We start from the raw sequence: 16,028 nt of genomic DNA on the forward strand, positions 1-16,028 counted from the left end.
TATTGCCATATTCCAGACGATATACAGATGTTATTCCCAGTTGGCGTTTCTAAGGCACTTTTGAAAACGAAGGCCTTATTTATGACATATTATTACGTATTAGTACTCTCGGATGGTCTTCTCTCTCTATCTGGCGGCGGTATACACTTGCCAACCGTTGAAATATGTAACAATAATGGGATCTAATAAGCTCTCCGCAAACGTCTTTTTCTCTCTCTTTTGTTTCGTTTTCTTTTTTGCCTTTTCTCTGCTGATGAGCGCGTTGTCTATGTCTTGATTTAGAGTTCATCTTTGTCAGCGAACCAGAAAGAGAGAGTGATCGTGTTTACTGGAGCTCGGCTTTTCCCTTTTTCTGCCTTCGTTCATTTGCTGTCGGGCCGGAAATTCTCCCGTAAGAAAAGCGAGATACAATAAAGAATGATAGACCGCATCATAGCTCACGTCGCATTTTTTTTAAAAAAAGGCTTGGTCATGTAACGAAGGGCGAAAGTCGGTCGTCATATACACGCCTGGTTTTGTCGGTTTTACAAAGTAAACAACCGTTTTTTGTTTTATTTTCTTGGACAGTCTTCCTGAAGGAACCAGAAACGTCTCGGTGGAGTCGGGGCAGAACAGGATTATATAATTCTCATTAGAAATTTTTTAACTGACAAATTCCTCCGTAGGAAGGGAACAACTGTCCCAGATTGCTATAAGAAATTTTCTGCTCGATGACAGATTGACTCGAATTTTCAACCGATTATTTGACAGGTTACGAAATTGAAACGGGAAATATTTTTCAAGAAAATGTCTGTTTGTTGTTGCTGCTGGACGTAAGTGAAATTTTTTTTTTATCGCTCGGTAATTGTTAAATGGAGCTCACGTTCTTGGAGATCTTGTCGGCAGCGCATAATAAGAACAAGATCAAGAATTATAACAGACTGTCGAGGAAGATAGTGAGAGTGAACCAGCGAACGAGAGAGAGAGCAGTCGAAGAGCATGACGCACAAAAAGATTTGAAATTTACTAACCACCCAACCTGCACGCCATTCCTATGCGATCAAGAAGAAGAACTTGATTGGAACAAAGCAGCAGCTGTTAGAGCGGAGTATAGTAGGCTAAATAGACTTGTAGGTTGATTATACCTGCCGTGATCTATCAATCAAAAAGTGAACGAGGTTTTATACAACACCCGTCTATAAAATACACACGGGACTGCTAGCGAATTAGCATCATCGTGCTCGGCATAAATTATAAACGCAAATCTTCACAAATTTGTTTTCCATCATTTTTTTTTTAACAAATTTTTCCATCTGATGTTTGAGGGGCAAAAAGAGAGAGAGAGAGAAAGAAGGAGATAATAGGCGAGTGTGGCGTGCGCCCGTTGACGGATGTTGGCGGTGAAACTGGGTGGGGTCGAAGACACATACGAAACGACGAATAATTAGGGCGTAGTGCGGGTACGCGCCGGCAAAAGTTCAAAAGGGTCGGCGACGATAACGAAAGAACGATGGAGGTCTCTTGGCTTTTCTCTGCTGGTTCCACTCTCTCTCTTTTCTTATTGCATGTGCATTTGTCGGTAATAGTCTACTGGCAGATTACGTAAATACTCGGAGCTCGAAGTAGTACGACCCACCAATTCTTGTCTTACTCTCCCTGGATGCCGATTTTAATTCTTTTTTTCGGCCCATCTCTCATATTTTTCTTCCCTGATTTACGGTTATCTATTACTCTGAGGTTTCGCATATTGTTGCCAGTGCAACTACATACACTATACTCTGTAATACCTAATGACGTAATAACCTGGCAATACCAATCACGACGGGAGGCGTCCCTCAATCGATGCGGTTGCGGCTGCCTCTCTACCTCTTCAAACGTTCTACATTTTTTTCCACATGCTGAATGTTGAACTGATGGTGCCGTAATTTCCCTTTTTTCTTCTTCTTCTTCTTCTTCTTCTTCTTCTCTTGTTACTTTGATGAAAGTGAAAGGGTTTATTATAAGCGAGTCACGGCCTTTCGGAATTCAAACGTCAACGCCACCACCGCATTTAGGCACAGGCCGTTCTCATGTTATTGCTACAGCAGAGTTATTCTCGTCAACACACAAAAGACAACAACAGCCGGAGCAAATTCCTCTCAAAAAAGAAGAAATGAAAGAAGGCGAAGAAGAACACACACACGCGAGCTCCCCGCCTTTCTCGAAAGAGAGAGAGAGAGAGTGAAATCAATAAACGGCGTCTCCGGTTGAAATGTTTTGCCGCTTTTGGCCCCTCTGCTCACTTCTGTTGTTTCCATTCAGTCAGACAATCGAAAATTTCCATACACACAGCAGCAGTGATGATTGAGCGCACGAAATTTGCACGAGAATTTATATGTGTACGTGTGTGTGTGTCTCCTCCCTCGGGGCCCAAAAAGAACTCTATACGCACAGCGAAAATCCTGGCCTTCTTCGCGACGCATAAATATCTTTGCTGCGCTTATTGCCTGTGTGTATATAATAGTTGCACTGGCGTGCGTGCGTGCGCTTCGGTAATATCATGTATGAGCCGTATAAAGCTGAAATGCGACTGGATGGATGAAGATGGACCACCGAATTCTCACAAGAAAAGAATTTTCGAATTGATGCGCTCAAATTATTTTTTTTTTATAAATTTAAAATCCGTATTTTCGTTTTTCAAAAATCCCGCTGATCGACCTTGTCTGTATTTAACTTGGCTCTCGGACATCATCGAAATTCAACAATTTTTTTGTGCCTCGTAAATTAGCGGTATATCTGCATATATGCATTGCGCAGGTAATATTATATGTATGAATAAATACATTGTTCAAAGTTGCGAGGAGCAAACAGCAGCAGCTGCTGCAGTCATCATCAGCAAGTCCTTGAAGAGCGGATGGGCCCCGGGCGAGGGAGAGAGAGCAATATCTATTCGAGTGTATTACTACCTCCGCCGAGGAGGGACGACGAAGGTGGAGGAGTTTAATTGGTCCTTCTTCTTCTTCTGCTTGTGTTTAACAAAAGAACCGTCGACTCTTGGGTGGAGGTCTGCTTGTTGGCTGCTGGCTGCTGCACCCGACGTAATCCACATGTTCACATTTCCTTTTTCTATCATTTCTGTTTCTTCATATTTTTATTTTATTTTTTATATTTTTCCTTTCTTTTGAATAAGGATCTTCTCAAGTGTCTCTGCCGGCAAGGTTATTTGAATCACGACGGAACGGAGCTCGATCGGTTTCCCCCGCGATCATCATCACCTGCGTGCGTGCGTGCGTGTGTCCGTCCGTGCAGAATGGCACTACAGAGTTAGCGGGAGCAGAGCGCAGGTAAGAGCAAAAGGTAAGAGGTAAAAATGACGACGGCGGCGGGGCTTATCAAAAAATTTTGGCGGAAATTCGAAAAGCACTTGACATGGGCGACGCTCGCGAAATTCCCTTCGAAGAAAAACAAAATTACATTACACAATAAAACCAAAAACAAAGCCGTCAGGTAATAATACGTACTGTACGTACGCCACGTAGATAAGACCAGCGAAATAAAATCCTTGAGAATGCCCGATCCGGCAAACGCCAACAGAAACACTATTTACCTGGCTCTCCACATGTTCTCAGGTTTAAGGAGACACGTCCCAAATTCCTAAATTGCTGGCGGAGACCAGATTAGAGTGGGATTTCTGAAGGACCCTCTCTCTCTCTCTCTCTCTTACTTATGCCAGTGAGAAAAAAGGGGGCCATTATTTGATTGTCGGTAAGAAGTTTTTTAAAAAATGTATCGAGGGCAATCTAGATAATCCAATGAAAAATTAAGTTCTCTTTTATAGACTTAAAGCCGTCAGATTTCTTTTTCTTGACGCGCATTTGTGATGACGGAAAACACGTCGGATAGCATGCGGGAAGGATGGCACCGTCAAGGAAGTTGAGATCTTTCCTGGAAACTGAAAGACGAGCCAGGATAAAAAAGAAAGAAGAAGAAACAAATTGAAATCTGTAAATGTGTTACGCTATCTATGGGATGAGAGAGTGAGGCGGGTCTTAATGATTCTTCAAACCTTTTTTTTTTTCTTTCTTTCTTTATTTCTCTCTTTCTCTTCGTCACTCTATATGTACACACGTCCGCTTTCTATTTCTTTTTTCCTAATATTTAACCGCCGTCGTTGAAAGCGCTTGATCCCGAACGAACCGGAGGTTGGAGGAAGACCACGAAAAACGAATCGAGCGTCATCATTTCTTCGTCTTCTTCTTCATCTGCGGCTTGATATTTCCACCTTTGTGTGCATACTACACGTCAATAGGGACAACCTTAGACGTGTGACGCAAGAGTGGGAAAGAGAGGAAACGAAAGGGAAAAGCGTTTCTAATTTTTTCGACGCCCTGCATGTGAATCGCGTAAGGAGGGCACACGGCAGCAGGCAAACAAATAGAAAAACAAAATTCTTTCCTATAGGTGTCTAAACGAACCGCTTTGGTTCTCGTATTTTCATTCAAATCCGCACACATATATGATGACGGATGGGGGGAAAAGAAGCCCGACGAGGAGGAAGAAACGAAATAGAAAGTCAAAGAAGCTCATCTCTTTTGCTGCCGAATGATGATGGAGAAGACGATTTCATCAACGCATCAGACAGATGAGAATATTGCTGCCGCTATAAATGGACCTACAAGCGAAATCACTTTGAGTTTATCGTCAAAGGTGCGTCGATCTTTCATACCTAAGTATAGGGGATGTCTAAAGAATCACGAAACATCATGTTTTTTGGTCACTTCTTCTTTTAATTCTTCTCGTTGGATTTGATTCCGACTTACAACATTCAATGGAATGGAATATACGCATTGTTCAACACATACCTGGGATCGTAATTATAATGGGGAAAAAGCGGAGACAAAAAAATGAAGTTGTTTAGATGCGACATTTGACAAGGGCCCTGAGACGGATGGAAGTGAATATTTCGTCAACGGCATTCTTGAAAATGGGAAAACAAATTTTTTTCTTTCAAAATATCACTTATTTCGGTAACTCGGACCCATGTTTTGCTCCAAATAACTACAGACGCAGCTATAGCAAACCTAGCCACCAGTTCTGCTTCGTGCACCAACTATTTGACAAATGATTAGTTGACGAATTTTCCCGTTTTATTTTCACTTTTCTTTTAATTGCTGTACTCGTAGTTTATAAGGGGCCACTTTTTGAAGGCGTCAAAGCTGTGAAGAGAGAAAGTCCAAAAGAATAAGTTCACATCAGTGATGGCCTAAGAAAGGATTTCAGCACCAATCACCCCGAAACGAAATTACAAAATGACTTGAAAGAGAACAATAAAATTGGTTGCAGGCAATGTGTGAACTTAATTAACAGGTAAAATATTCGAAATGTCTGAAATGTTTTGTGTGTCAAAGGAAGGGAGCGGTGCACAGATATCTTGTGAAACAACAGCACGAATCAAAATTTCACCAACCTATTCTCTCACGTTACCAATACATCATAAATAGGAAAGGAAAGAAATAATAAAACAATCGCTGCTGATGTTACGTACTGTATATAATATATATAGACCTAATTATTGGGGCACTGCTAAGAAACCGATGAAGAATACCAACATTCACATGATCCTCCCACTCTCCCCCTTTTTTTTCAATTCCGTAATAAACGGATGCACATTAGCATTTATGCTGCGCGGCGGATAGAACAATGCGTAACAGAATGATATAATAACAATCCCCTTTCAGCCATGCTGCAGTACCACTGCTGCTACTACTACTAGTCTAAACTATATGTCGAAAACAAAAAATCTGCGCTGTTGTGCATGATTATAGACATTGGGCCATCATCCTTCTGGCTGTGTTGGTAATCACTAATCTGGCGGTGGATGGAGGTGCGCGGGCGTGCTAGCTGTGTAACACGCGGCGCATATCATCCGAACGAAAGTGGGCCGAGGTAAAGGTGGCGCTATGGTGTATGGGATATCCTTCCGTTTTCTTTCATTTCACATCCCTGCGCGCAAGGTAACAAACAAATTTGAAAGAAAAAATAAAAACAAAAAACAAAAAACCAAAAAAACTAAAATCTCCGGTTTCACCGATGGGAATGCGTTGCTGTTGTGGTGAAACCGTGAATGCTTATAGAGACCAATCAAAAGTGAAAATGGGCATCTGTTACAGGCCTCGCCGTTTTTGTCGGTTGTTTTGTTTTTTTCCCCTATTCAGAGTTGCTGTTGGTGTCCTCATTTCCCGCTTCAACGGTTTCTTTTTATCCATCTGATGAGGCCCTATTATTGGCTATTATAGAGTGGTCATGGCCAACGAGGAAGATGCTATTATATACGTGGAGGGACACACAACAGACAACACGAACGCATATACGTCGGCCATATTTACGAGTTCGGCGAGTTGGAACTGAGAGATTTTCTTATTTTCTGTTTAATAACCCAAGAGATTGAATTTTTACCATTTCTCGGCAACGTGCTGCAGAACGCGCAGGCTGTCCGTTTCTAGTTTTCTTTTGTTTGTTGTTTGCTTTTTTTCCTCCATTCTTTTTCGACTGCAATAAGTAATGATAAGGAGGGGGAATGTCGTGATCAAACGAACCAGATTTCCTCTCCCCCTCCGTTTTTCTCTCTTTCAAATAAAAAAAGAAATATGCAATAAAAAAAAATGAAATTTTCCTTTTCGAGATTGAGACTTTTCTTATTGTCTCCAATGAGGCGTGCATTAAAAGATTTTTAAACGCACCGACACGACATTTCTGATGTTTTTTGCCTTCAAAGATTTGTACTTTTTTATTCGCGTCGATCCCATTGCGGCTGTGTGCGCTGGTCCACGCGGCGTGTGTTTTTCACCGCCGTACAAATCGCCTATTGTGACGACGCATGCCGCCAGTCTCGAAGAAACAAGAAGGAAAAAAACCTAATCTTTTTCCAACAATGTCACCAAATAGCAGTTGAGAAAAGGAACGAATAAACCAACAGTTTTATTCAGGTCCTTATAGACTTGTTGTTAGATTGTGAATCGCCGCGCTACGCCATCGTCTGGCCAGACATACCAAATCCCTTTCGGTATGCACTTTTTTTATTCTCCCCGCTTTTGGATTGCGTGTCATTTCTAAGGCTCAGGTGCACAATACCTGTTATGTCATATCTTAAGACTGGGCGACGTCATATACCGTATAGAAATCAGAAGGAATGCGCGCAGCATTCAAAACGCTCTTTCTCAAAAGTAAATGGCGACGACAGCGGTGAATTGCGTTCCACTCAACGCGCTTCGGGATTATAAATGTGTGAACACCATAGACTCGGATGAAGCTGCAAAAGAGAGCAAGGAGAGAGAGTCTCGTGTGGTGCGCTATTAGATTCGTTCCTCTCTCTCTCTCTACAAATAATGGGAATTTTTCAATGACATTTCGGGCTTTTTATTGAAGGTTCGAGCGGCAATGAGCAGTTAACTCATAAAATAATGACCCATTTCCCCCGAAGGAAAGAGCAACAACAAACATAAAAATCTCTTTTTCTTATTTTTTCGATTCACGCTCGTTTCCAATGAACTGTTTTTTTATTTTGTTTTTCTTTCTATACAGTTTAACCGCGTTCTTGTGTAATTCAGTGTCCCTTTCGCGCCGTGGAGAACTGCACGAAGATGCGGGGTGAGACGTCGTGAGGGGGAATACAAATATGTATGCACAGGGTGGGGACTGCTGAGGTGGGGTGAGGAGGGGCGTCGAAACTTTGCCAGAGATAGAGAGAGCTATTGGGACTTCCTTGAAGCCTTGGCTCTGCACTCAGCCGACTGACTGTATACGCACACACACACAGACACACACACACACGCGGCACTGCGCTCGGGACCGGTTTTTCTGCTGGCCGTAAAAAGAGGAGGCGCAAGTGACGGGTTCTCTTCAGTTACGAACCAGCCGGGTAGCCGTCACCATCAGTTCTCGCTCTCGCTCTCGCTCTCCCTGTCTTTTCTTTATCTTATTCTATCCGTCTCCATCTATCTCTCTGTCTCTTTTATATCTATTCCATCTTATCCGCCGCTACACACCCTGCGACCGGTTTATATTATCCCGCCGCTTCGTGAATTTCCTCCAGCTCTCGTTCACTCTTCGTTCGTTAATTGACTTTTGGGTTGGCTCATTTAATCGACCGAAAGAGTCTCTTGGTGACCGGCAAAGAAAAGCAATTAACCGCTGGTATACATTGCGTCGACGGGGGGCGAAAAAAGGAAAAAAAGGAAAAGAGTCAAAAGGTTTTGACATTGACATTTCCAGTGATGTGTGTGTGTTGCTGGAGTTGACGCTCGGCTGATCAATTTCTTCACAGCAGATTTCGGCTCAGATTTATTTTGGATTCATCCGGACACCTGCTTTTTAAATATCTGTTGGGGGATTTTGCGAGTTTTCTGTTTCATTACAGACCGCCGACGTGTGTCGAGTGTGTGTGTGTGTGTGTATCGCTGAAGACGACGCCGGTCGCCTCCGTTTGGCTGCTAACTCTTTTTCACCGCACCGCCGTCGCTCCTTCAGAATACGCCCCGTCAATCAAGTCACCTGGAAAACCCAAAAATGGAGCCGGAAGAGATGGCCAAGAACGTCGACGCGTGTTACAAGGTAAGAAAACACAATTCGACAAGGCGAGTCAAAGACACGTGAAACCAACAACAAAAGAAAAAAAGAAAAAGAAAAAGAAGGTTGAGGGCAGTGAGGTGTATCATTGAGTCGCATCGAGATACACGCCTGATGTGTATCTGCTGTCTCTCCGCATTTCGCATGGATCTGGTGGAAATGGGCCTGCCCTGATGGCAGCAGCAGTTGCTGTCATTATACAATTAGTGAGTGCGACGTTGCGTGAGCGTGCACACAACGCCTTGGCTCTTTTTGGTAGACACGGCTAAACCCGCATCCATGTTACAAAAGCCGCGTGTAACACAAAATAGCTGCAAAAGCAGCAGCAGCAGCAGCAGGTGTATACGAATTAGCCCCTCCAAACATTCCGCTCGCCAAATTTCACCGCCAACAGATCCTATTCGTCAACTGGCATCTCTCATTGGCTGCTGGTGGGTATGCGCCACAAGACTTATTGTTGGTGGCTGCGTGAAGGAAGAAGAAGAAGAAGAAAAAAAATCAAAAGAAACGAGTGTATGCTTATTCTATACTCACAGCCCCAATTCGAGATGATGGAGTGGGACATGGGGATGACTGAACTGTTGGCGCCTCTATTTGCTGCCGCTGCTGTCCTTCCCTCTTTTAATTCCCAGCGATTAATTATTGTCGTCATCGGCGAGATGACGTTGCGCTAGATAACGTACGGGATTCCGGGAACCCACGCCGTTTTCTGCTATGAATCAAAAAAAGAGATTTGAAAAAGATTGCAGCGCAACGTACTCCTCCCTGCAGCAGGAGAAAAAGAACCGAATATCACAAATAAGGCAAGAAAGAGAGAGAGAAAGAAAGAAAGAATAAGGTTGGATTTGGGAAATGACCGCAAAACACCTGGCAAAAGGTGGTAAAGTTCACACACAAACACAAAAATAAGAAAAGAAAAAAAAAAGCTATATTATTGCTAATGATCCTCGCAAAGGATGAGGATGGTTCTATTCTTTCGATCTCTATCGGTGCTGCTGGCGTGCTCGCCCTACGTGTGCTTATTTTTTCATGTCTTCTTATTCTCCCGCGCTAGATATATACTTAATTAATCGCCTTGATTTTTACAGCTTTATCTATAGTAGGGGCTGCCGGCTGCTCTATACATGTATTATTCATATAACTTCTTCTTTTGTTCTTACGTCGTTTGATTGGTAACGAGCTCAAATGAGTTGGAGAGAAGAAAAAAAACGATCAGCGCTGAGAGGATGCACACACACAAAAAAAAAGGAAAGTTGACCTGCTCTCTTCATCGCGTCTCATCTCGTTTCTCTCTCTCTCTCTCTCTTCAATTCTCAATGAAGAGAACTAAACAACTAGAAGACGAAGAAGAAGCAAAAAAATTTCAACTTTTTTTTGTTTCTTTTCACTCTCTCTTTATACCTTTTACCTCTCTCTTTCACACACAAACAGACCGAGAGCACTCTGCCGTGGAACTGTGCAAGATATGTACAGTGTATATACTTTCGCTCTCATCTGTGCAGCGCTTCTTCTTTCTTAATGGAAAAATGGCAGGCACTGATGGAAGAGAAAGAGCTGGAAAAAAAAGGCTGCTGCATGAATAGGAAAGGAAAAAGCATCCGAGGGCCTTTGTTCACAAGTGATGAAACGAGCCCAGCTATATAGTGGCGCATCAACTGCAGACGTACACAGCTTTTTAATCTGATGATGACGACCTGTTCACCTGCTGCTGATGTTCCATCTCTCGGCCGCCGATTTCTCCGCGAGATTGAAGCCATTGCAACAAATGTCGAATAAGAAGAAGATTAGAAAACGGCTGGATTAAATATACGCTGCAGCGTAGGGAAATAGAAAAATGTCTTATGCTCATTCGCCAGCAGTATTTTTATTTTCTTTTTTTGAAGGAAAAGTAGTCCGCGTACTGTATCGTTTTTCCCCCAACGCGAGAGACCTTGTCCGGGAACTCGGGAAGACGGACAAGTGTCATGCAACTGCACTTGAGGAAAGGAAAGATCACCACACAATATAGTTGGAAATATAATGAGCTTCACTCGTGCTGTGCTGACAAATAGAGTCGGGGAGAGACAGACAGAGAATAGAGAGACAGAGGCTTAACTTTTTTTTTGGGTGAAGCCAGCTGACTTCAACAAACAAACAGGACGCAGCCGGGCCGGGCTATATGCTCTATCCGCCATCGTCGTGTAAAAATAACAAACAGAAAAACAAAAAGAGGTACGATGCGGAGCATTAAATTTCGGGACTTTGGGGAGTTTAAGAGCCAAAAAGGAAAACACTATCTATAAAGACAACAAATGATTTGTTGCTTTTCACGGTGCCGATCTCCTCTAGTCTATAACAGCAGCGTCTTTATCCAGTACACAAATAAAGGCTACACGCAACGGTGGACAGGCGCAGAGCTGGGCTCCTCGTGGGATGACAGATGATGTAGTGATATTAATGAACAGTCGCAAATTTGATGGAACTGCAATAGCTGCTGTGGTGTGTCTCAGCGCAGTACCTAATATTTAGTCTCTGTCCCAGGCTGGGAAACAAATAAACAACGGGGGGAAAAAAACGAGAGAGAAAACAAAGTGCCGACCAACGGTCGAACGCCGACCGCGGAATGCGTAAACAGAAGGTAAATTATAACATTCAGTCTTCGGTCGTCGACGATGATGACAGTGCTGGCGGAACACAAAGTAAATACACATAGTACAACTATAGATGTGTGTACATACAGAATATTTATTCGACTGGAATAATATGATACCGTGGTGGGAGATAAGCGGAGACGCACGCCTCAATTGTTTCGTGATGCGGAAAGAGTTGAGAAATGAGGAAATGCAACACGCCACCAATAAATTCTCGGCGCCCAACGACAAAACACTTCGCGTATATGATGTCGGCTCGCTCATCATCACTTTTCTCCTCGTTTTTCTTACGATAATATTCTCTCTCTCTTTCTCTCTCACGTCCTCGATATGTTTTTTTGTTTGCGTCATTAGGAAAAGGTGAAATAAAAAGAAAAAAAATGGGTCTCGTGTTCCGGTTAACGTTCCTTGTCCTTCATTGTCTGTATATTATACATGTACGGCCAATCAGCTGAATGGCTTCCGAAATTCCCTCCAGCCAGTAGAGAACATTTCGTCATTTCGATTGCGCCGACAACATCAAATGAGTTACACGAGTCGGATGGGGAACGATGGGAATGCAGGAGTCGAAAAGGTTGTGAATGGAGTGACGAACAATCCCGAAAAAAGATTTCACCAACTTCATTGTTACATTCGTGTATAGCAGCTGGAAAGAAAGAAAACAAAAAAACAGAGGAAGCACTCGCCTCATTTTTCAATAGCACAAGTCTTTCACTAACTGCTGATGTGTTGCCATGAGAGAAAGCGATTGACACAGGGCCAGGCCGCAAAAAAAGAAAAAAAGAGAAAGAAACGAAACAAGAAAAAAGTGAACAAAAAAATTGACGTGGTGATGATGTAGACTGCATGACCCGACAGCCGACGACCTCAAGATTTATTTTATACCGTGTTATTCTGACGCCCTCTGCTGATGTGCTCCACTGCTCCAGTGAGAAGAAGAAGAAGAACTCTGCTGTGAGCTGGAAGCGATGAACGAAACAAATTCCTACAGGGGGGGAATCATCACGAGATGACGGGACGAGCAGCTCTCTTCAGCGTGTGAAAGAGAAAGTCCACAAAGTCTATAGTTAAAAATAACATAATGAAACACGTTTGTCTTTATCTTTTTCTTCTTTCTACTAATTCCGCCTTCATTCATATTTATAAACCGCCGTGTTTTTCTGGGTATTTAGAACGGAGATTGTGTGCAAAATTTTTTTTTTTTCCTTTTGCTGTGTGTCGGCGGAATAAACAATTCGCTCTTATTTTGAGCTCCCATTGCAACAGATAAGAAGAAAAACAAGGTCCCGGTCGTTTTGTCGCCGTCCTCGTTCGTATGTACATGCATCGGCCAACTTAATTTGCCGCTAATAGCCATTAGCCAGACTCTTTTTATAAGCCAATGACGATGACCTGTATTCATCTGATGAAAATTAAAGGGGAGAACGGAGGAGGGGAAATTAAAGGCAACGATGGAGAGTCGAAGGACGAATCAGAAAACAGAGGAATGAGTAAAAAAAAAAAGAAAAAGGAAATCAGACCGTCGGTCGTCGTTCCGCTGATCTTCTGTTAATCTCGTCTGACGCATTCCATCTGGAATAATAAAAATTAAAAGAGGACATGACAGGCAAGGGCTGATTTCCTTGTAACGAATCTTATCACCGCCGATCGAGAGAGAGACACACACAAGGAAGAAGTTTAAAAGGCCAAAATAAAACACACACACACACGCACACAAAAAGAACTCGTTTGGTCTTAATGAGCGGCCATGTGTCTCTCAAGGGGGGGGAATGACGTCGACAACAACCAAAAAACACAGAAATTGAAACGAACCAAACTTTTCGTCTTATCTCCGTCTCTCTTTAAGGGCGAGAGAGAAATATTCGTTGTGTGGTCGCGCGCTGGTCGTCTAAATTTAGCGCGGGTCCCGCCAGAAATACATATTTCCATCCGTATGTTTTCTATATGCTACCATATTCTGGGGACACTGCTGCTGCAGGCTGAGGCCGCTTGCGGCAAAGTGCGAGGCGAATCCGATTTGTGGCTGTCAACGTCATCCACCATTGGAGTCCGCTCTCAGCTTATTATTATTGCACCGGCCGTGTGTTATTTTGTCGAAAAATTACTGCTACGGTATGTTAGCTGCTGCCAGCAGTAGAAGTACGTATGCATCTACAGTTAGACTTTAGTTCTGTATTACGGGACGTTGTTTTGGTAGACACACTGTCCAAAACAAAAACATGACGAGAACTTTCTCTCTATAGGCATCGACTTATTCACCCGGCCGATAACAAAAGGCACCCGCGGCCCGTCTTTTTCTTCTTTTTCAATTCAACATCTAGATCGACTATTATTCCGCGTCCTTTCATTATTTTTGTTGTTCTTAATGTTCAAAGGAGCAAAGCGGCGCGGTTTGCATTGATCGACTTCGTTACCTATCCATTGTGTGGCGTAGATATACCAGACTATATAGCAGATGCACGATAGATACTATGTCTCGTCGGGTTTTTATGGAGTTCGGGATTATTAACAAGCATCTATCAGGGCAGGGACTCTCGCAAATGGTTGGAATCTAATGATATATATTCGCGCTCAGGCTTTTTTAAAAAATGCCGTCAGCGATTATTTGAATACAAACAAACCAAATAACCGAATAAATAACTGGCTCTCTTATGGAATTTAGGCAAGCAATACCTCTTTCTACTCGCGGGTTATTTATTATAGCCCAGGAGAGAGAGAGAGAGAGAGAGACCCTCGACGAGCTCGTAAATTCGACGCTCTTGTTTTGCCTGGTTTTGGCTGCTCCCAAAAAAAGGTTGATCATCATCAGCGTATCATATGAAGAGCGACTTGGATGTAATAGCCTATTCGCCAGTCTATATACATTATGAGCAGAAAAGGTCGATTTAATATTCGTTTTCTTTCTTTTTCCCTCGGCTGCTCCATTATTCTCGGCATTATGAAAATGTTTTTACGACTGAACACAAAATGACTTTTTTTTTTCGTTTTATCTTGTTCATTAATATTTTTTTTTTGTTTCTTTTTTTTTCTCATTCCATTTCTCTCCGCCCGACCCGCTCCGACGCTGATGACGACACACACGTGCAGAACATTTTGGATAAGTTTAACCCGGGAGCCAGGCAACTGATCAACGCTGGGAAATCTTATCTCAAGTCCTTGCACGGTAAGTTTATTAGCGCTACATACATTCTTGCGTTGTTATTACTATAGCTACTACTTTAATTCTCCCCAAGGGGAACGATGGATGGCACATTTATTATTTAGAAGGGGAAAAACACACAAGAAGAAAAAAGCGAGCGTATATATAATATGTATAGTATTCTTATTATGTTTCCTTCGAGTTTCACTTAAGTTGTTGTTCCGCAACGAGAGGTATATAGTCGCCCGAAGGCAGTATGACGATTTACGCAGGTATTTTCCCTTGCGTGTAATTGCGCCGACACTGAATTCACTTCTCAAAAGGCACCAAGGCTGTGCGCCCCGGCCACGTAAATATAGTTGAACAGTTTATTGCTTTGTAATTAAAATCAAGAGAGAGAGAGAGAGAACAAAACAAGAAATAACTTAACTTTTTTCGAGACAGCAAAACGATAGTGCCACAACAATGGCAAAGATCGATTACAGTATTACACACAGCTAGAATGTTGGTGGTATAACCTTACCTAATCAGCGCTGCTTGGCTTATATATAGATACGTACATGTGCAAAGTCAATTTTTTTCGTCCTTCACCATTCTCAAGATTGTGTTTACACTCAGCCTGCTGGCCTTCTCTAAAAATGTGTTTCCCTATCCAATCAGTGAGATCCAGTCTCGTTAACACATCACGCTCCATCACTTAGCACACGTAAAAAGAACCCAGGTGTATTTGTACTAGGAAAAGGCAAACGGAAAAGAAAAGGAGACATTGGAATTACTAGAACTATAGAGAACTGTACAGGGACACACATACCCACCACCGTATAAATAGAAGAATGTGTGTGAGCACAACAAACAAACAAAACAAAAAAAGAGTTGGCTGCAGCGAAGCCAAATTGGCTTTAGTCTTCGGTCGTGAGTCAAGTAGCCTTGAGAAAAAAATGGCAATGAAAATGCGCAGCAGCTGAAAAACGATACCGGGGACGAGAGATTACTATTATATTTTTGCTTTGTGCTTGCGAGGCTTTTTTTTATTATTATTTATTATTAATGCTGGCTTCAATAACCGGAGCAAAAACACATGATCCAGCATCAGCCACAGCCTTTATAGAACCCCAGGCAAAATACATCCGTATATATTATTATGATAGTTCTAACCTTCTTTATTGTGGTAGCCATTATCTTCTCGCTGGTAATTGTAGGAAAAAGCAAGGTTCTTTTTATTATTATTTCAAGGAATGCGACGTTAAACTCACTGCAGGTGGCTTTATAGACGATGTAAAACTTGTCAATCGGCTTCGCTTTCGTTCCCGATGAGCGAATCTGGTGGCCGACTTCCGTCTCGATTTTTACGACCATCTGCGCAAAAATGGCCGTGGACGCCGTGTGTTTCTTTTTTGGCTGGGAAAATCTTGCAGACGTTGAATGGCAAACACACGGCCAATGTTAGATCATTTTGCTCCGAAATGATGAAGGACTTTTAAAAAATAACGTGGCAAAGAAATTTGGCCGGATTTTTCCAGACATTTCTCAGTGGAAAATGCGTGTGCACCATTTCCGCTCTTACCTCGTACGTACATGGCGACCGAGAGGGCCCGAGTTACCTTCGTTCTTTATCGTTGAGCTGGATGAGCGGTCGTCGTAAAAATAGACGGTTCCCTTGTGTGTAACAAGCTTTT

General features: G+C 42.6%; 1 protein-coding gene across 1 annotated transcript in view; it reads left to right on the plus strand.

The window, feature by feature from the left end:
- Positions 1–7,765: 7,765 nt before the first annotated feature.
- Positions 7,766–16,028, plus strand: part of LOC124200646 — a 33,202-nt gene continuing 24,939 nt past the window's right edge. The window contains exons 1-2 of the mRNA XM_046596916.1: positions 7,766–8,568; positions 14,301–14,376. Of these exons, the coding sequence (XP_046452872.1) occupies positions 8,524–8,568; positions 14,301–14,376 (121 nt within the window). The 5' untranslated portion in view covers positions 7,766–8,523. The remainder of the gene's footprint in view (positions 8,569–14,300; positions 14,377–16,028) is intronic.

The sequence above is a fragment of the Daphnia pulex genome, chromosome 1 (genome assembly GCF_021134715.1).
Source record: "Daphnia pulex isolate KAP4 chromosome 1, ASM2113471v1".
In the NCBI taxonomy this organism is placed as follows: domain Eukaryota; kingdom Metazoa; phylum Arthropoda; class Branchiopoda; order Diplostraca; family Daphniidae; genus Daphnia; species Daphnia pulex.